The sequence below is a fragment of the Erinaceus europaeus genome, chromosome 8, assembly GCF_950295315.1.
Source record: "Erinaceus europaeus chromosome 8, mEriEur2.1, whole genome shotgun sequence".
Classification (NCBI taxonomy): Eukaryota; Metazoa; Chordata; class Mammalia; order Eulipotyphla; family Erinaceidae; genus Erinaceus; species Erinaceus europaeus.
Window position 1 is genome coordinate 33,466,412 of NC_080169.1, and position 21,005 is coordinate 33,487,416.

General features: G+C 36.2%; 1 protein-coding gene across 6 annotated transcripts in view; it reads right to left on the bottom strand.

Annotated features, from left to right (window-relative positions):
- Positions 1 to 754: 754 nt before the first annotated feature.
- HDAC9 (histone deacetylase 9) overlaps positions 755 to 21,005 on the bottom strand; it is a 1,141,821-nt gene continuing 1,121,570 nt past the window's right edge. For all 6 annotated transcript variants that reach the window (XM_060196121.1, XM_060196126.1, XM_060196123.1 and 3 more), the window contains one exon: positions 755 to 6,915. In XM_060196121.1, the coding sequence (XP_060052104.1) occupies positions 6,876 to 6,915 (40 nt within the window). In that variant the 3' untranslated portion in view covers positions 755 to 6,875. The remainder of the gene's footprint in view (positions 6,916 to 21,005) is intronic.

Sequence of the window (21,005 nt, forward strand, 5' to 3'; positions counted from 1 at the left end):
GGGCTCGAACCGGGATCCTTATGCTAGTCCTTTGCGCCACCTGTGCTTAACCTGCTGCGTTACCACCTGACTCCCTTCCTTTTTTTTTTAAAGTGTATTTATAAAATGGAAATATTGACAAGACCATAGGATAAAAGGGCTACAGATCCACACAATTCCCACCACCAGAGCCCTGTATCCCATCCTCCGTCTCCTTGAAAGCTTTCCTTTTTTTTTTAAATTTTTTAAATATTTATTTATTTTCCCTTTTTGTTGCTCTTGTTTAACATTGTTGTGGTTATTGATGTCATCATTGTTGTTGGCTAGGACAGAGAGAAATGGAGAGAGGAGGGGAAGACAGAGAGGGGGAGAGAAAGATAGACACCTGCAGACCTGCTTCACTGCCTGTGAAGCGACTCCCTTGCAGGTGGGGAGCCCGGGGCTCGAACCGGGATCCTTACACCGGTCCTTGCGTTTTGTGCCACATGCATTTAACCCGCTGTGCTACCACCTGACTCCCCCTTGAAAGCTTTCCTATCCTTTATCTATCTGGGAGCATGGACCCAGGATCATTATGGGGTGCAGAAGGTGGAAGGTCTGGCTTCTGTAACTGCTTTTCCACTGAACATGGGCATTGGCAGATCCATCCATATTCTCTGTCTCTCTCTTTCCCTAGTGGAGCAGGGCTCTGTGAAGGTGAGGCTTCAAAAATCTATCCACTATGTACTATTTTGAGGCTAGTACTAGGCATCAAGGAAGAAGAAGAATGAGAACATTTTTTATTTCAAATAGCTTTTATTCATTCTAAGACTAGAGGAAAGTCTAATTCAGTAGAAAACATAAGACACAAAGAAATAATATTTCCATCTCTCTAAAAGAGAACTATGATATTAACAACAACAAAAAATTGGAACACACCATTGAATTTTCTGTTCAATAATTTCAAATACAAAAAAAAGGGACTCAGAAAAGTAAACATTCTAAGAGTGTGTTCAAAATGCTGTTGTTATTGGTTATCTATCCTTTATAAGGTAATTATTTTTTACATTTCGGAAAACATCACTGGCAGCACAATTTTTAAAAAGAAGTTTGGCAACATGTATTTTTCATAGCAGCTCTGTATGACAGATCTAGTCAAAAAAATTAAGGGCAAAACCACTGGTTCACAGAAGACAACAAACTGATCTTATTACTGAAAGATATCAGATCACAATAGAAAAGACATTTTAATTTATACTAAGCCAGAAATTACAGGTTATTGGCAAACACATCAACAAGTCTAGTTTAGAGTTCAGTCACAAGATTAGAAAATACTGGTTTCCTGTCTGCACAGCCCACCTTATTTAAAAATATTAGGCTATCTCCTTTGAAATTACATAAAATGTTGAGCCTATTATCTATAAAATTATCACTTTTTTTCCCCCTCTAGATAAATGATGAGAAACAGAGAAGGAGAGAGACACCATAGTACTGTTCCACCACTCATAAAGATCCCACACTGCTTGGTATTCCCATGCTGTGATTCCAACTTAAGTTCTTGTTTGTGGTAAAGGTTGTGTAAGCTGAAAGCTTTTCTCATTCATTTTTAGCGGAAAGATAGTTATCCCCAGCAGCTACTTAAATGGTAATTTCATATAGCTTGGTTAAATTGGAGATAAATATTGCTATTACTGATTCAGAAAGAGTTCGAGAATCCTATAATTTAGAAGGAGGCTATGAATGTTTACATCTAAAACAGCCTTTACATAACCATACATTATTATTCCTACTCAGATATAAAAAATAATTCCCACACGTTTTATTACTCCATATTGTTGGTAAAATCAAGAGCAGAATTGTTGCAAGTTCTTTACTAACTGTCATAATATGCCAACTGCAAGAAAGAATGCCACTTTCTTCTGTGAGATATTGCCACAGTGTCCTACAAAATATCTCATCCTCCTTATTATACTTGATGTTGCAGTATTTGTCTCTATTCTGCGTAAGGTCCAAACAGGTAAATAAAAGAGTTTAATTTTTTTGAATAATCTGAAAATATCACACTTCTGTGTTATGTTGATTTAAGCTTTATATTTGGCTATATTCTTTAGAATAGAATTCAAACTTGTGAGTTTAAGTGGAAAAGGTAGGATCCAAAGGACAAAAAAATATGCATAATCTCCTTTAGCACAACACAATTAGGTACTAGTAAGAATGGTAGAAACTTTATTTAACATAAAAATTTCTGTACTAAAGAAAGTACTAGGTTCAAATCTATAGATAAAAATACAATAACTTGGTTTATTTTTAAGGTAAGAAATATTTAAAGGTAGGGATTAAAAAAACAGTATTTACTAGAATGTTACATAAATTACAGGGAAGGAAAAATATCCTATGGTGTCTCAGAAAACCAGTTGCTAAGTTTGTTTCTACTTAGGAAACATAAAATAGAGATTAAACAATATTCCTATTGCTCATTATAGTGACTTTGCATTGGTAATTTTACAATGAAATAAAAAAGGTGGAAAGGGAAATATTGGTTAGAATTATCGGCAGATATAGTAAATTCAGTACATATTTGCTAAGTATTCCAGCTCAAGAATTAAGATAGTCTGAGAAACTGTTATGACTTTTTTTTACTATATTATTAAGACCAAGATCCCAAAAGTCCCAGATCACATGTCTAAGATTCACTTGTCTAAACCATCTATTTCAATCATATTAATAACTGAATCAGTTGTTCCTTAATCCACTAAATAAAACTACTATGTCATAGAAAAAATTGAGTACAGTTGATTTGGAGAAACTCAGTTGTATAGTCCTGTGTGCAGATACCATGTTAATTCAAAACACTTTCCTCTGGTCATATGACTATCATGTTATGCTTCAAGAAGCTTTTGATGGAGTGAAAGAAAATTATGAGGAGGCAAAAGCTATTATTTTTCAATGTAAATATGATCAAGATAAGAAGCCACCCATAGGCACTTACATATTTCAGGGCTGGTGTTGAGTAAGGTCATGTAATGCTTCTCATACTTCATTCAAAAGACAGTAAAAGTCAAAATAATGCAGGAGATAAAATATAATTCCATTCTTTGGGATAAAAAATATATTTGATCATGATCCTATGTTGGTGATACATTTTGAAAATAATAAAATGCTTTCTTTTCTCAGCATAAATCATCTGTTTTTCATTTCTTTTGAAGGTGAAAATGTCCTCTTTATGGCATAGTTGAACAGGTGTGTTGTCTCCTACTTTTGTCCTTATTTTTTTACGTAAGTCATTTCATCCCTGGATAAGGAAAAGGATGCTAGGATAGATGCTTCTAGAAATGACAATGTCAAACTCTGACATAGTGATTATTTAAAACTCTGAATAAGTCACGTTTAAGGTAGAAACCTTTGGCATGTTTGGTTTGTGACTACTAGACATTAAATATTTCCATTGAAAGAAATTGAGAGAACAATCTCAAAAAATAACTAGTAAGAAAAAATTAAACAAATAGTCCTAAGCATAAATGCCGGGATATAAAAGTAAGTCTGAACATGCTGACTTAGAGAAATTTCTCTCATGAGACTTTCTACAGGCTCATTCAATTTTACTTCCACATGGAGTCTGTAAAGAAACTCAGTAAGTCCACAAAGTTTATGAAGGTTATTTGAAAATGAAACAGTATTGAATTCTTAAGAAATACTGGTCCTATAGTTTCTGAAATCTTAGTTTGCTGTATCTTGCTTTTATCTACCATGTTGTTACTAAGAACTGTGTGAGAGTTTTGCATGGAGTAGCAGCCAAAACTGCAGCAAGATTTCAGTTCCTAGACCTGCTAATGGAAATGTGATTTGTAGTCATTTATATAAGTATCTCGGTTTCCCTAAACATTGACTTCTGTCTTCATTTTTGGTATTAAGCATTTAAACATATTCCCTCTCAACATATTCTTCCCAATTTACTAAGCAAAAAGGTAGCTTTTATTATGATTTAAGATCCACTTTGCTTTTGGTGAGTAAAGCTATGATTTTCAATTTAATAGACACTTCCAAATAGAACTAGAAAATTCTTTTTTTAAAATCCTTTTGTACTTTCAATGAAATCTTACTAAACTATACTCCTAGCACCATTTGCAAATATATTTCTTAAAACAACTATTTTTACTTACTGTGCATGAATGTAAACATTGTGAAAAAATCTATGTGATTGTCTTTCACAATATCAATCATAATTATTGATATTGCTCAAAGAGGGGCTATTGGTGCAATCTCTTACTAGGAACTATTGTGAGCAACAACAAAAAAAGAAATGTGTTAGTGAAGAAAACTAAGTCAAATGAAATTTCACTTTCAAAACTGCTGGACTATTTCAAAAGAAGTACTGATATTCTTCAAAATCCTTCATTCTGTCCTGAAGGGCTATACTGCATCTTGTAACAGTATAATAAAAAAGAAATGACATTCTGTTCTTACAACCACATTCATCTGTGATTAATCCTGTCCATAGTTTATCTGCCTCTTTTTGTATACCAAAGACGTGAACTGTAACCAGTTGGGTAAAGTGGAAGGATGTGTGTTTAACTAATTAATGGGCCATGTTTTAAATCCAAAGAACCATGGAGATGTCTGAGAGATTTGGCTTTATTAGACTGATGGTCTTGCATGAGACTACAGTAACATTGTTGTAGTAATCATCAGTAAGTCGGTATGACACTATATTGTTTCACTTTCTTACTCGACATCAAAAAATTTCTGAGACTTCTGATTGAAGATTAAGATAGAGACTTATAATTTTGAAGCACATTTTAAAATATCAGACTTATTTTTTATTTATATATGATACAACTTTCCTCTTTTAAAGAGGAACATTCTTAACCTTGGTCCCACTGCTTAGTTTTCTTAAATACATCTCCTCAAGAAATTATAGCAAAGCAACAAGATTGGCATGAATTCCTCTGCTAAGGCCATGAAGTTTTGTGTAAAATTAAATATTTGTAAAATCTAGGTTGAGAATCTACATTGACCTTACCTTTATGCAGTGAAAATAGTTTTTACCTAATGTTGAGTTACATTCCATTTCAGATTTCCTATTTCAAAGCATGTCTCAAATTTCTAAGATGTTAAACCAAGTACTGAGCTATTTCTGTATATGTAATAAAAGTCTTTAAAATTAAAATGGTAATCCTAAAAAAATCAAATGCGTGAAAAATATGGTCTGACTCTATAACAAAAAGGAGTTATATAATTCTACTTGAGTGAAATCTTTCATCTTTGATTTACAGGTTAGAGTCCTCTTTAACTAAAACCACATTGTCCCATATCTTTCATATCATGGCCTTCCTTAAAACCTTGTTTTAATTAAGGGCTCTTTCAAATTTCTGAATAAAAGCATGACAATCTTCACTTATGGCTTTAATATATCCTTTGAGTTGGGAAACTATGTAAAAAGAAATATCGACTGTTTCAAAGCATTGTCAATTATTAAATACTGCAAGATATTTCACATCAGTGTCTTTACGTATTTGTTAGCATTGACCTATAATTTGGAGAGGTAGGTGGATAATATAATTAACCTTCTACTTAGTAAGTTGCTTTTAATCTTACAATAAATATCCATATTTTTAATATTTGACACTAAGGCAACATGCTTAAAGGTTAAGTTTGTGTCTTGTTTTCATGTGAAAGGACAGCTCTTATGTGTAGCTCAGTTCAAGGTGACTTCAACTAAGCAATGCCTTCATCAGTACATTTCAAAAATCTAGAAAATTCAGTAATATTGATTAAGCCGTGTTCACCTTAGTACTTTCAGCTAAAAGAATACGGTTCGAGCAAGAAACTGTGTAAATCAGAAAAGTCTTAAATAGAAAGGAAAGAGGAACTGAGTTTCTAAGTAGTAAGGGAGGTTGTGTGTGCTCTGCTTTTCTGTAGTAATGAACGGTGGAAGGTCAAAAGAAAGGAAGGGATGGAGAACAGAAAAAGGAAAGTGTGTGAGTAAGTTCTTTACAGATTTGGAAACTACCAAGACCACTTTTGAAAAGTTCTACACTTTTCAAAAACACTAAAAATCCTCCGTGGAACATGCGCTCAGGGCTCCCATCAACAGCATAAAGGTTAAAATGAGGGAGGGAGATTTCATCCTCAAAATGTTATTGCAAAGCTCTGTGTGTGAGAACACAGAATGATGTTAAAGAAATAGGCTATTTTTTTTCTTCAAAGAATGTGACAGAAAAATATTTCATCATGTGTTCATAAAGTTTTTTAAGTTCCTTTGACATTTGGATTTTGAGATATAATGTATTTTATTCCACTGAATGAAGCCTCATAGCATCAATAGTTCTTCCATTATGAACCCTTGTTAGCAAGAGCCGAGCCATGTGTTAAAACAAAGGTCAAAAAACAAACAAAACAAAAATCTTCCAATCTGTGGGAATTGCTATCCCTTCATAGCTGAAAGCAAATCTTATAAACAAGTTTAGACTGTTTGACAAAAATTACCCAATTAAAAAAAAAACTGAGCAGAATGTCAGGAATAAAAATTTCTCAGGTTTTGCCCCAAATTTCACTGGATGTCATAGCTTCAGTAATCAGCAGTATCTAATACTGTTTTGGATGTTTCTTGTTCATACTCTGAGCCGAGGAGTGGGTCACCAAGCATATTAAAAGCTTGCTGGAAGCAGTTTCTTCCAGTCGTGGTTTACTGTAACTTTAGAATCACAGCGGTTACATTTAAGGAATCTTTAATGCCCTTTCAAGTCCATCCAAAGAACAAGTGAAGCTGCTGTTCAGAATTTTGTGCCCAGTGTTTATGTTCCATCGAATCTGTGCCACCCAGGCAGCAGACAAGACATGTCTGAGGGTGCTGGGGTGGGGGGATACACAATGATGTCATACACAGGAAATATCAGGGTGGGGGGGAACTTGGCACTTCACAAGGCTGGCTCCTCTTCCATAGGCTCACCAGCAGTTCTGTAAAAATAAACAGGCAATCAGAATAAGGCATAAGAGTACACAATGACATTGTAGATTTTCATGCATAATCAAAGCTGATTTTTCAGCTCTCTCTGATGTTTATTTGTGTTATTCAGTTATCCATAAATAGAGTTTCTTTCCTAGGAAGTATAAACAAATGTCAAGTGGAAAAACATTTTAGATCCAAGCAATCATTGGAAATGTTCCTGTTTATATTAAAACATGTCAGAATATTTTATAACTCTAGATTCCGAAATGGACATGGTTTGTGTCTAGTAGAGTCCAATAATTTATTGAAAAAAAATTAGCTATGATATTTTAGTTTAGGAGCAATTGCAGTGATTTCCTATAGAACCAGATCACTAAAGAGAGCAAAGAGCCCAGCTAGCTTCTGGAGGAGACGCACTAGGGCTCTGGTTTTTGCTTCTGTTCTTTCATAACTGGATTGGCTGTCTGCCGGAGGCATTTCAAATCAAATTCTGAATTTGATTAGCAAATCGCTGCAACAGACCCAACGTTTTTATAAGAAATGCACTATGGTAGTGTGTAAATAGTTTTCATTCGGAATCATCTGTGGGGCGTTCTGCTCGGGCAAAACCAAAACTAATTGCTTGGAAATTTATACTTGAGATTTAACCTTAATTTAGTAACACTTTGAGGGTGTTTTAAGGCAAACTTTCAGAATGATTTTTAATTTAGTCAAAAGAACAAATTGTTGAATAAATCAAAAAACATGAGGTACTTGGATTGTAGAGGGAAGAATCTTGGGATTTGTGATGTTCGTAGAATTGAGTTTGAGTCTAAGCTCAGTAATTTGCTAATGCTGCTACTACTAGTATATCCACACTTCTCTGAAGTTGTGTTTTTAGGTATGAAGGTATGAGAAAAGAAGTTTCATATAAACCTAGGCATCTTCTTTTATGTAGGTGGTAAAACTGAAATGTAAATCACAAACACTGTGAGACATAAGTTACTGAGTACTTTGTTCCTTCTTCACCTGACATATACATAAAATAGTTGTTGAATGGCACACAAAATACAGTTATGCTCAAGCTACCTTAAGAAACTAAAGTATGGGTGGTTCAGGTGCTAATGCAATGAATAAAATGTTGGACTCTTAAGCATGAGGTCCTGAGTTCAATCCCCAGCAGCACATGTACCAGAGTGATATCTGTTTTTTTTTCTCTCCTCCTACCCTCCTCATTAATAAATAAGTAAAATATTAAAATATATTAAAAAATGAGTCTGTGACAGGGATAGATAGCATAATGGTTATGCAAAGAACCTCTCTTGCCAGAGGCTCCAAAGTCCCGGGTTTAATCCCCTGCACCACTATAAGCCAGAGTTGAGCATGCTCTGGTAAAAAAAGAAAAAGAAAGTATAAGGTAAGAGGTTTTTTTCTCTTTTTTTCACAGAATTTGCCTCTTTGCCAGTATTCTACAACCAAATATTATATTATGGAAAAATATTATGCATAAAACACAGATACCGATGAAGAGAAATGAACTACAATATTTAGCTATACTATGATTCATAAGGGCAAAAGTAAATATTGCAATGCATCTACAAAGTAGTTGTCATTTTAATTCATCACTATGCAATAAAATTAAAATATTGAAAAAATGGGGAATGGGTATGAGCCATGGTACTCCTGGTAGAGTGCACATATGTGCAAAGACCTAGGTTCAAGCTCTTAATCTACACCCAGAGTAGGGAAGCTTCACAAGTAGTGGGTCAGTGCTGTAAGCGTTTCTATTTCTCTCTCCTTTCTCCACCTCTATTTCTGTCTCTATAAGAAAAGAAATAAGGAAGGAAGGAAGAACAAAAAGATAAATAGATGGCCAAGGACAGCAATGGAGACCTCATGAAGAAACCAAGCTCTAGGAGTAAATTTGGTAGGAACAACAACAACAAAAAATAATAATGATTTTATCCATAGGATGACAATAAAAAGATTTAACACATCCTGGGAGGGGTTGGCTAGGTAGTTGAGTGCACACATTATCATGCATAAGGACTGGGATTCAAGACCCCAATCCCTACCTACAGGGGGAATTCTTCAGGAGCAATGAAATAGTACTGCAGGTATCTATCTTTCTCTCTCCCTCCTTCTCCATCTCTTGTTCATTCTCAATTTCTATTTGTCAATTAAAATATATAAAAACTATGCTCACAAGAAGTGTACTCATAGTGCTGGCACCGAGCCCCAGCAACAACCCTGGTGGCAATTAATTAATTAATTAATATTTTAACACATATTCTAAAGAAGGAAAAATATGGGGCTGACAAAGTAGCTCACTTGGATAGTGCACTGCTTTGTCCTGTGCTTGACCTAGGTTTGAGCTGGTTCTCACTACACTGAAGGAAGCTTTGCTGTTACAGTCTATTTCACCCTCTCTGTCTCTACTGAAAAAGTCACCTCAGGATGATGATGATGATGAGAGAGAGAGAGAGAGATAGAGAGAGAGAAACTAACTATTCATTATCTAACATTACCAAATAATGAGTCTCTGTAGAATACTTAAAAACCAATTCTTAGAAAGCTATATAGACTGTTCGAGAATGTATGGGGCAAGGAGATTGTAAGATAGTATTTAGGAGATGTGAGGTTCCTACTGTCTTAGGGTTCAAAAAGACAATCGATAGTTAATGTTATCATCACATTATTTGTTAATTGGGTTAACTTTGAAAAGTCCTTTTGTTATGGTTTGCTGTACAGTATCCAGTATCTTGTATATAGCTGTGCTATTGGATGCTTCTAATCTACTTGGTCTAGGCTTTTGAGAGAGTCCGCATATCAAATACACAGCCTATATATTAAAAAGATTCAGTTTGTGTTTTGAGAAACTTTGAGACATACAATTGATTTTCCCCCTCTCATATTAATCTCCACTATAGAGCCCCTACTTCCCCCAGTCCTGGAACCCTTGGATAGGGCCCACTTTCCCGTATGCATCTCCCAATCCAAACCAAATAATATTGCATCCGCCGATCACAACCTAACCAACGCAACGATTGCCACCTCAACATGCTTCACCTCAGACTGTGTCCAGAGACTTCACGTGTGGAATGACAACCCTTCAGCTTCATTACTCAGGTGAGACCTTTCCTTTTATAGTACACTCTAATTTCATCTCAGGTAGTTCACTTTCTAACAAAGTCCCATAACCTAGATATACACCAGTTTCTGTGAGAGAGAGCTTATGTTCACACGTACCCATAAACCACTGCAAAATATATACCTGAAAGCAGAAGTACACTAGAGTTTGCAGTGAGTACCTCCCTAACACTTCCTCTCCACTATTCCATGCTTGGGATCCATGATTGCTCAACAAATTGTTTGGCTTTGTATGTTAACTCTCTTTTCAATCACCAGGTTCCAGATGCCACCAGGATGCTGGCCAGGCTTCCCTGGATTGAAGACCCCACCAATGTGTCCTGGAGCTCAGCTTCCCCAGAGACATACCTTACTAGGGAAAGAGAGAGGCAGACTGGGAGTATGGACTGACCAGTCAATGCCCATGTTCAGCGGGGAAGCAATTACAGAAGCCAGACCTACCTTCTGCAACCCTCAACGACCCTGGGTCCGTGCTCCCAGAGGGCTAGAGAATGGGAAAGCTATCATGGGAGGAGGTGGGATATGGAGATTGGGTGGTGGGAATTGTGTGGAGTTGTACCCCTCCTACCTTATGTTTTTGTTCATTAATCCTTTCTTAAATAAAAAATTTTTTAAAAAGATAGTATTTAGGGTTGATATATATAATAAAACCCATTTTTTCCAACATCAGTATTGATTTATTAAGGGAATTTTGATTTAAAAGATTGTAGTTATCGCATGAATGCTTTTTATTTTTATGTATTTTCTGTTTTTTTGAGTTTTTTTATTGGGGGGTTAATGTTTTATCATCTATAGTAAATACAATAGTTTGTACATATGTAATATTTCCCAGTTTTCCACATAACAATACAACCCCCACTAGGTCCTCTGCCATTATGTTTCAGGAACTGAAACCCCCCAACACACCCCCAGAGTCTTGTCTTTTAATGCAATACTCCAACTTCATTCCAAGTTCTGCTTAATGTTTTCTCTTCAATCTTGTTTTTCAACATCTGCCTGTGAGTCAGATCATCCTATTTTCACCTTTCTGTTTTTGTCTTATTTCACTTAACATGATTTCTTCAAGCTTCTTCCAAGATGGGGTGAAAATGGTGAAATCACCATTTCTGTTTTTTGTTTTTTAAGATACAATTGCTTTTATTGTTTTACGACACTTATTGAAATGTTCAATAACATAAAAGGAATCTAAAGTTTAGAGATTAGCAGCTTTAGGTTAGGTTTTTTTTTTTTTTAATTTAAGAAAGGATTAATTAACAAAACCATAGGGTAGGAGGGGTACAACTCCACACAATTCCCACCACCCAATCTCCATATCCCACCCCCTCCCCTGATAGCTTTCCCATTCTCCATCCCTCTGGGAGCATGGACCCAGGGTCATTGTGGGTTGCAGAAGGTAGAAGGTCTGGCTTCTGTAATTGCTTCCCCGCTGAACATGGGCATTGACTGGTCAGTCCATACTACCAGTCTGCCTCTCTCTTTCCTACTAGGGTGTGTCTCTGGGGAAGCTGAGCTCCAGGACACATTGGTGGGGTCTTCAATCCAGGGAAGCCTGGCCAGCATCCTGGTGGCATCTGGAACCTGGTGATTGAAAAGAGAGTTAACATACGAAGCCAAACAAATTGTTGAGCAATCATGGACCCAAAGCTTGGAATAGTGGAGAGGAAGTGTTAGGGAGGTACTCACTGCAAACTCTAGTGTACCTCTGCTTTCAGGTATATATTTTGCAGTAGTTTATACATACATGTGAAGATATGCTGTCTCTCACAGAAACTGGTGTATATCTAGGTTATGGGACTTTGTTAGAAAGTGAACCACCTGAGATGAAATTAGAGTATACTATGAAAGGAAAGGTCTCACCCGAGTAATGAAGCTGAAGGGTTGTCATTCCACATGTGAAGTCTCTGGACACTGTCTGAAGTGAAGCATGTTGATTTCTAATAGCTGAGTACTATTCCATTGTGTATATATACCACAACTTCCTCAGCCACTCATCTGTTGTTGGACACTTGAGTTGCTTCCAGGTTTTAGCTATTACAAATTGTGCTACTATGAACATGGGTATACAGAAATCTTTTTGGATGGGTGTGTTTGGTTCTTTAGCATATATCTCCAGGAGAGGAATTGCACGGTCATAGGGTATATCCATTTCTAGCCTTCTGAGAGTTTTCTAGAATGTTCTCCACAAAGGGTGGACCAATTTACATTCCCACCAACAATGCAGGAGGGTTCCTTTGTCCCTACAACCTCTACAGCATTTGTTGCTGCTACCTTTTCTGATATATGACATTCTTACAGGAGTGAAGTGGCATCTCATTGTTGTCTTTATTTGCATTTCTCTGACAATCAATGATTTAGAGCATTTTTCTTTCATATGTTTGTCGGCCTTTCCAATATCTCTTCTGTGGTGAATGTTCTGCCCATGTCCTCTCCCCATTTTTGGATGAGGTCATTTGTTTTCTAGTTGTTTGGCAAGCTCTTTATATATTTTGGTTATTAGCCTATTGTCTGATGTATGGCATGTAAAGATCTCCCATTCTGTGAGGGGTCTCTAGGTTTGGCTAGTGGTTTCTTTTACTGTGCAGAAGATTTTTAATTTGATGTAGATCTATTGGTTTATTCTTGACTTAGTCTTCCTTGTAATTGAATACATTTCATTAAAGATGTCTTTAATATTTATGCAGAAAAGAGTTCTGCCAATATTTTCCTCTATGTATCTGATAGTCTGGTCTAACATGCAAATCCTTGATCCACTTGGAATTTACTTTTGTGTTTCGTGAAATATAGTGGCTCAGTTTCATTCTTCTGAATATTTCAACCCAATTTTTCCAACATTATTTGTTGAAGATATTCCCCTGTCCCAATTTAATAGTCAGGGCACCTTTGTCAAAGATTAGATGTCCATAGGTGTGGGGGATTACTTCTGGTCTCTCAATTCTGTCCCACTGGTCAGTGTGTCTATTCATGTTCCAGTACCAACCAGTTTTGTTTACAATGGTCCTATAATACAATCTGAGATATGGTAGTGTGATGCCTCTAGTTTCTGTTCTTTTTTTTTCAAGATTGTTTTGGCAATTGTAGGTCTTTTCTAAAGGTTCCAGATTAATATTTGTAGCATTTATTCTATTCTCCTAAAAAAATGTGGTTGGGATTTTGATGGGTATTGAATTAAATTTGTATATGGCTCTGAGTAGTATATTCATTTAAATATGGAATATCTTTCCACTTCTTTGTTTTTCTATTTCCTTGAGTAGTAACTCATAATTTTCAGTATACAAGTCTTCCACTTTTTTGGTTACATTTATTCCTAGATATTTTGTTGTTTTTTGTTGCTATAGTAAAAAGAATTGATTTCTGGATTTCTTCTTCTACCAACTTAGTGTATGCATAACAGAATGCTACTGACATTTTGTATGTTTATTTTGTAGGCTGACACCTTACTACATTGCCTGATAATTTCCAAAAGCTTCCTGCTGGATTCTTTAGGTTTTTTTCTGTATACTATCATGTCATCTGAAATAGGGAGAGTTTGACTTCTTCTCTTCTAATCTGTATCCCCTTAATTCCTTGCTCCTGCCTGCTTGCTATGACAAGAAGTTCTAACACTGTTGAATAATAGTGGTGATAGTAGGCTGCCCTAATACCTGATCTAAGGGGAAATACTTCCAGCTTTTCACCATTTAGTATGATGTTGGCTGTAGGTTTACTATATATAAACTACACTATCTTGAGGACTTTTCCATCTATTACCATTTTTTGTAGCTTTTAGACCATATAGGGATGCTGGATTTTGTCAAAGGCTTTCTCTTTATCTATTGATCTAACCATGTGGTTTTTGGTCTTGGTTTTATTGATGTAGTGGATCACATTAATTGATTTATGTATACCAAATCAACCTTGAATCCTTTGGATAAACCTCACTTGGTCATGATGAACAATCTTTTAAATATATGATCTGCCCTTGAGAATGACCCATGTGGACTTGAATAGAATGTGTATTCCAGTTTATTTGGACAAATTACTCTGAAAATGTCTTATAGTTCTAGTTTATCTATCTCTTAGATCATCCAAGCAGAAAATCAATATAGAAATGAGGGAGTTAAATTAAGTTGAGAGAGTGGGTTGTTGAAGTCCCCTACTATTACTGTGTTGCTATTAATATGTTGCTATAGATCTTTCATTAGATGTTTGATGTATTTAGATAGCCTCTCATTGGGTGCATAGATGTTAAGTCCTCTTCAATGACTGATTCTCTGAGCACTAAGTAATGTCCATACCTATCTTTTAAAATTTATTTTAAGGTCTATCACATCAGATATAAGAATAGCTGTTCTTGCCCCCCCTTTTTTTTTCGTGGTCCACTGGCTTGTATTATAGTTTTCTATATTTTCACTTTGAGTCTGTGTTTGTATTGTTGAGTTAGTGGGATTATTTGCAGACAGCCTATGGTTGTGTTGTATTTTCTGATCCATTTTTCTAATCTGTGCCTTTTAATAGATGAATTAATTCCATTGACATCTAATGTTATTATAGGTAGAAGATATTTTAATGCATTATTGTAGATTTTTATAGTGTTCTAACATATGACATATTTATGGTGGTCTAACTGTTTATAGGAGACCTTTCAGAACTTCTTTCAGGGCAGGGATGGTGATAGTTGATTCCTTCAACTGTTGCTGGTCTGAGAAGGTCTTTATGCCACCATCTAGTCTGAATAACAGTCTGGTGGGATGCAGTAGTTTTGGTTGAAAGACTTTCTCATTGTGCACTTAATAGATATCTTGCCATTCCCTTCTGGCCTTTAGTGTTTGTGTCAGGAAATCTGCTGTAAATCTTATGGGTTTTCCTTGTAGTTGACTCTTTGTTTTTCTCTTGCAGCCTTCAGAATCCTTTCTTTATCCTTATTCTTTCTCATTCTAAATATGATGTGTATTGGTGTCTTTAAGCCCAAGTTAATTCTTTTTGCAACTCTCTGGGCTTCTTGAACCTTTATTTCTTATTTTTTTAAAATATTTGTTTTCCCTTTTGTTGCCCTTACTGTTTTTTTTTATTGTTGTTGTAGTTGTTGTTGTTATTGATGTTGTCATTGTTGGATAGGACAGAGAGAAATGGAGAGAGGAGGGGAAGACAGAGAGGGGGAGAGAAAGACACCTGCAGACCTGCTTCACCACTTGTGAAGTGACTCCCTTGTAGGTGGGGAGCCAGGAGCTCGAACTGGGATCTTTATGACGGTCCTTGCTCTTTGTGCCACGTGTGCTTAATCCACTCTACCCCCTGACTCCCTAACATTTATGTCTTTTATGTTGTCTAGAGTGGAGAAGTACTGAGCTATTATGTCCTGTTCATTGCTTTCTTCCCCTCCTTCTCTTTATTCCTCTGGTAAACCAATAGTGTATATATTATTTCTTTTAAAGTAATTTCACATGTCTCTTTTTTCAGTATCTCTTAATCTCTCATTGAGATCTCTTACTTCTTCCTTGGTGTTCTCTAATTCATCCTCAATCTTGCTAATTCTGCTTTTTTGCCTCACTCATTGTGTTCTTTCTCCACTCTGTTGTTTACCGAAGCTCAATCTGTTACCCTGTTCTGATACTGTTTTAGCTTGTTCAGTTAGTTGTGCTCTTAGCTCAGCTATTTCAGCTTTCAATTCTCTAATTACCTCAAGGCAGTCATTGTTTTCTTTCAGAGTCTCTTTTGTTGTTTCCCCATTTCTGATGACTTTACTTTCAAACTCTTTCTTCACTCCTATGACTAATTCCTCAATTAACATTTGGATGTTGACCTCATGCTTATGTTCTTCTACTTTGGGGGGACTTTTAGCTGGACTTTTTTGTCCTGGTTCTCTTCTCCAATGTTTATTGTTGGTTTAATCACTGTCTATGGTGTGTTATGAGGTCTTTCTTTTACTGATCACTCTTGCCTGGATTCACTTGTGTCTAAGTGAGGTACTTAAAGAGATCACAATTGTAGAAATTAACAGTTGTTTCAATGTTATATCAATCCCTGAGTTGAAGCACAATGGATGTTAAAGCCTTTTTTGTTCTTTTTCTTCCCTGTAGGCTCTGGGAGCTAGAGGGTTTTTTTTTTTCTTTTTCTTTTCTTTTTTCTTTTCTTTTCTTTTCTTTTGTCTTCTTCTTCTTCTTTTTACTATAAATACATTTTTTAGTTTAATCACTAACCAAGAAATAAATCAGGATGGGGAAGAGATGATTCAATGCCCTGAGCCCAGTTCAGCCACTCTGCCAGCATCCTGAGCCAAGGCAGAATTACTTGGGCCTGTGAGTTTCTAATCAATTCCCATTTATACTCTGTAGGTTCTGTGGCAATTATTCACTGTGTCTCCCAATTCATCAGGAGAACAAGGTAGAAAAGCTCCCACTATATAGCCCCTCCTCTAGCCCACTGAGGTTTAGATCGTTTCCTGAGTTTCCTGGCAGTTCCTTGCCCCCCTCTCCCCAATGTCAGCACAGGACCTCCTGGTTGCTGCTTCAGCCTCCGAGGGGCGGAAGCAGTGGAGACTCACAGTTGCATTTGGTGAGCCTTAGGAGAGTCCTCTTCTCGCCTCAGCAGTCATGTTGTTGGTAAAGCAGACTAGAGGTGGTGCCACAACTGGCAAACTGTCAGATCTCTACCAGCTGCTTGGAAGTAGATACAGGCTTTAGCCCCAGGAATCTCTCCTTAGGCTCCTCTCCATCCACATGCTACACATTTTTTTGCACTCACTGTTGATTTGGTGGATTCCCAAACTAGTTCTAATCTTTTTTTTTCTTTGTAGTTTCAGGTGATCTCCTTTGATATTCCTAGTTGATCAGGGAAAGTTTTATTTATTATTATTATTTTTTAACCAGAGCACTACTCAGGTTTATGGTGGTGCAGTGGACTGAAACTGTGACTTTGGAATAACAGGCATGGTAGTCTCTTTGCATACCATTTTGCTATCTACTGCCTCCTCTCACACAAATAGTTTACCATATTTCCTTGAGATAGGTGTAAGTACATTTTAACTTTCACCAAACCATTATCTTATTCCAGCTTAGAGGCATAGATTACCACCATTCTCTTCTGATTGTTCAGTTCCCTTCTCCCTCTTTTTGAGTCCTCAAATCTGTGCCAGTTGACTACAGTTCATTTCGATAATACTTTCCTTTGTTTCTTAGAGCCCATCTATGAGAGAGATCAGCTGGTATTTGTCCTTTTCCTCTTGGTTTATTTCGCTCAGTACGAATTCCTCCAGTTTCATCTCTGTTGTAGTACACAAGGATACGTCATATATATATGTATATATATATATATATATATATATATATATATATATATATATATATATATATATTTAAGCAGTGCAGTATTCCATTGTTTGTGTGTATGCCACAACTTCTCTAACTACTCTTTTATTGTTAGGCATTTGAGAGTTGTTCTCTAAGAGAGCAGGATGAGATGCTGATTTGTACCACTCCTTTCATTCATCTTTTTAAATTTTTAAGACATTATTTATTTAATTTGATAGGAGTGAGAGGAATTGAGAGGTAAGGGGGATAAAGAGGGAGAAATAAAAACATCTGCAACACTGCCTCACCATTTGTGCAAGTGGGGACTAGAGACTTGAATCTGGTTCCTTTGTGCATGGCGACAGACATATATACTTATCCAGGTTCACCACTGCCTGGCCCCTGGAAATACAAAACTCCCACTACTTTTCAATACAATATCGGAATTCCTAGTCAAAGCAATTTCACATGAGAAGAAATGACACCAAACTGGAAAGAAAGAAGTAAAATTATGTTTGCCAATTATATGATCTTATAAATAGAAACTTCTAAGTGTTACATTATAAAAATGTTAGAACTAGTCAATTAATTCAACAATGTTATGTTATACAAAGTTATGTATAAACAAAAATACCTTAAATTTCACTGATAAATGAAATTGAAGAAAACACAAATGGAAATATATTATGTGTTTGTGGTTAATATAAGAATGTGAGGTCACTGACGTGCAGGTGTACAGCTGGAGGGACTGTCCCTTGCCTCATTTACACTGTGGGGGTCAACTATGGTGACTTGCATTCATATTGCTTCAGAGGCTGAGACTGGCTTCCAGTTTGGATCCTTGGCTTGGAGGGTAGAGAGTAACTAAACAACTGGCAAATATAAATTGGAAAAACAAAGGAGTGAAAATTTGAGCAGTGAAATATTTTTCCCCATGTTATTGGTGGGGTATAATAGTTTATAGTATATTTAGAAATACACTATTCCCTTATTTGAGAGCTACTCTCTTCCCTGATACAGCTTTACAATCCTATTTCCAACTTTGACTCCATCTCCCCAGACAATACCTTTGGTCTACCTGCATGTTAACTGTTGAACTTAGGCAGAAATGAGTCATGAACCCCGTGGAATATGCCTAAAATAGACCTATTAACTTTTTCCAAAAGGGAGACCCCAAATCTCAGCTACTTACTATATTCTTGCCTTTAGTTTCCTGATTATTTAACAATTTATTCTGCTTTATATCTTAATGCCAAGTTCCAGATTCTGCTATGATGCCAACCGGACTTCCCTGGGTAAATGACCTCAGATGTGTCCTAGAACCCCACCTCTCCAGAGCCCTGCTCCACCAAAGAAACATAGAAATGAACTGGGAAGATGGATCAACCTGCCAACTCCCATGTTCAGCAGAGAAGCAATTACAGAAACCAGACCTTCTACCTTCTGTACTTCATAATGATTCTGGGTCCAGACTCCCAGAGGGATGAGGAATAGGAAAGCTTTGGTGTGTGTGGGGGGTGGGAGATCAGGGGGCGTGGATTGGATGGGATATGGAGTTCTGGTGGTAGGAATTATACAGATCTTATCCTATGTTCTTGTCAATAGTTCCATTTTATAAATAAAGGCTAAAAAAAAAAAAAGGACAGAGGGACTGAGGTTAAAAAAAACAAACAAACAATAGTCAACCTGTATCTGTGACCTTGAGAAAACCACTGCAGTTTCCTATGGAGGGAATGGGGACACAGAACTCTGATGGTGGGAATGATGTGGGCTTTTCCCCCTATAATTTTTTAATTTTATAAACCAATATTAAATCACCAATATTTTTTTAAATATGTTTTTTACTATACATCCCTAGGGGAAGGATTATAAGGCTATATGTTTTAAGTATAATAAATAACTTTCTGCAATGGCACCATAGTTATCTTCCCACAACTGTGAGTGTTAAAGTATCACACTTCAGCTAATATTGATGATCCCAAATTTACTGAAAATTGTCAGTGATACAAGAAATAATTACTGAGTGTTCATGATCTGCCATAGCTCTATTCTAGGTACTCTAATCATAGAAGAGTTATACTCAGTATAAGAAATTACAAAACTACTGTATTTTACTGTTGACAGTAAACCATTAATTCCCAAATCAAGAAGAAAAAAGGGTAAAAAAAAAGAAATAACAAAAAATGAACCCAATCTAGTTTTAGCATTGATAGTGATTGAGCATCCTTCAAGAACAGGAAATGACATTTAATCTGAGATACAGAAGATATGTAGAAATGAATGAGAAGGCTAGAGTTGAGTGAGCTGAAGGTGAGGGAAAACAATATATGTCTTTCAAACAGTGGAGAAAGTACAGTGGCCAAGAACATCCAATGTGAGCATGACTCTGACTCTGTAGAGAAAAATCTGACTTTATTTTGAGTTATTGGTACACACTAGAAATGTTACATTATTAAGATTGATTATACCAAGTGTAGATGAGGATCTGGAACTTCCATTAATTTCTGGTGACAATGAGAAATGGTGCAGGCTGGGAGATGGATTACTCCCTAAAGTGCATACTTTACAATGCAGGACCCAGGTACCAGCCTCTAGCCACCACATGGGGATCACCAATTAAAAGGGAGCTTTATGAGTAGTGAAGCAGTCTCACAATGTTTCTTCTTCTCTGTATTCCTCTTGTTTTCTATCTATCTATCTATCTATCTATCTATCTATCTATCTATCACCTATCTATCTCTCTATCTCTCTGCCTAGACAAAAGTAAATGAAAGCAAAAGGTCCATTATGAACATAGAATCATGGATAAAGCCTCAATGATATCTTGGCAGAAAAAGAGAGAGAGAGAGATAGAGCAGACAAGATAGCTGAACAGGGTAGTGTGCCTGCTTCGTTGTGCATATGACCCAGGTTGGAGCCTGGTCCCTTGTGCACTGGGGGAAGCTTCAGTGCTGCGGTGGTGTCTTCCATTTATCTTGATCTGATCTTTCTATATCTGTTTCTAAGTCTTTATATATGAAAAAAAAATTAAGCAGTCAGCTTGGAGTAGTGAAGTCCTGGTGATGAAGAAATGATGGGAGAGCACAGGTATTCTGGAAAAGTTTAGACATTTCTTACAAAGTACTTGGCTTCCCCAGAACCCAGTAATCCAATTCTATGTATATACTATGTATAATCCAATTCTATGTATACACTAAAGAAAACTGAGTACTTAGGTTTCCTGGATTTGTATATATTCCTATTTTTTAAGTTATGGGAAGTTCTTGGCTATTATTTTACCCAGTATGTTCTTCCCCTTTCTTCCCTTCTTCTGGTATAGCAGTGATGTGTATGCAGCTTCTTTTAATGTTGCTTCATAGATGTTTAAATCCCATTTTTCACTGTCATTTGTTCTCTTTCTTTCTTTTCTGTTTTCCTTTGTGTTTTCTGCCACATCCTTTAGCTACCTTATTGGATTTTCTGCCTCACATTTTGCTGATGAGTCCCTCATTTGTATTCCTTAGCTCTGTTATTGTGGCCTCTTATTTAGTAACTTTGCTATCTAGTTTAAGTACTATAATTATGATTTCTCTTTAGTTCTTTTATTAATGTTTTTATGATTTTCTATTTGTCTCTCTGATTTGGGATTTTCACTATTAGTTTCTATAGTTCTCTGAGTTCACTGGGGAATGATGTACTAAAAACTTTTATATCTAATTCCTCTG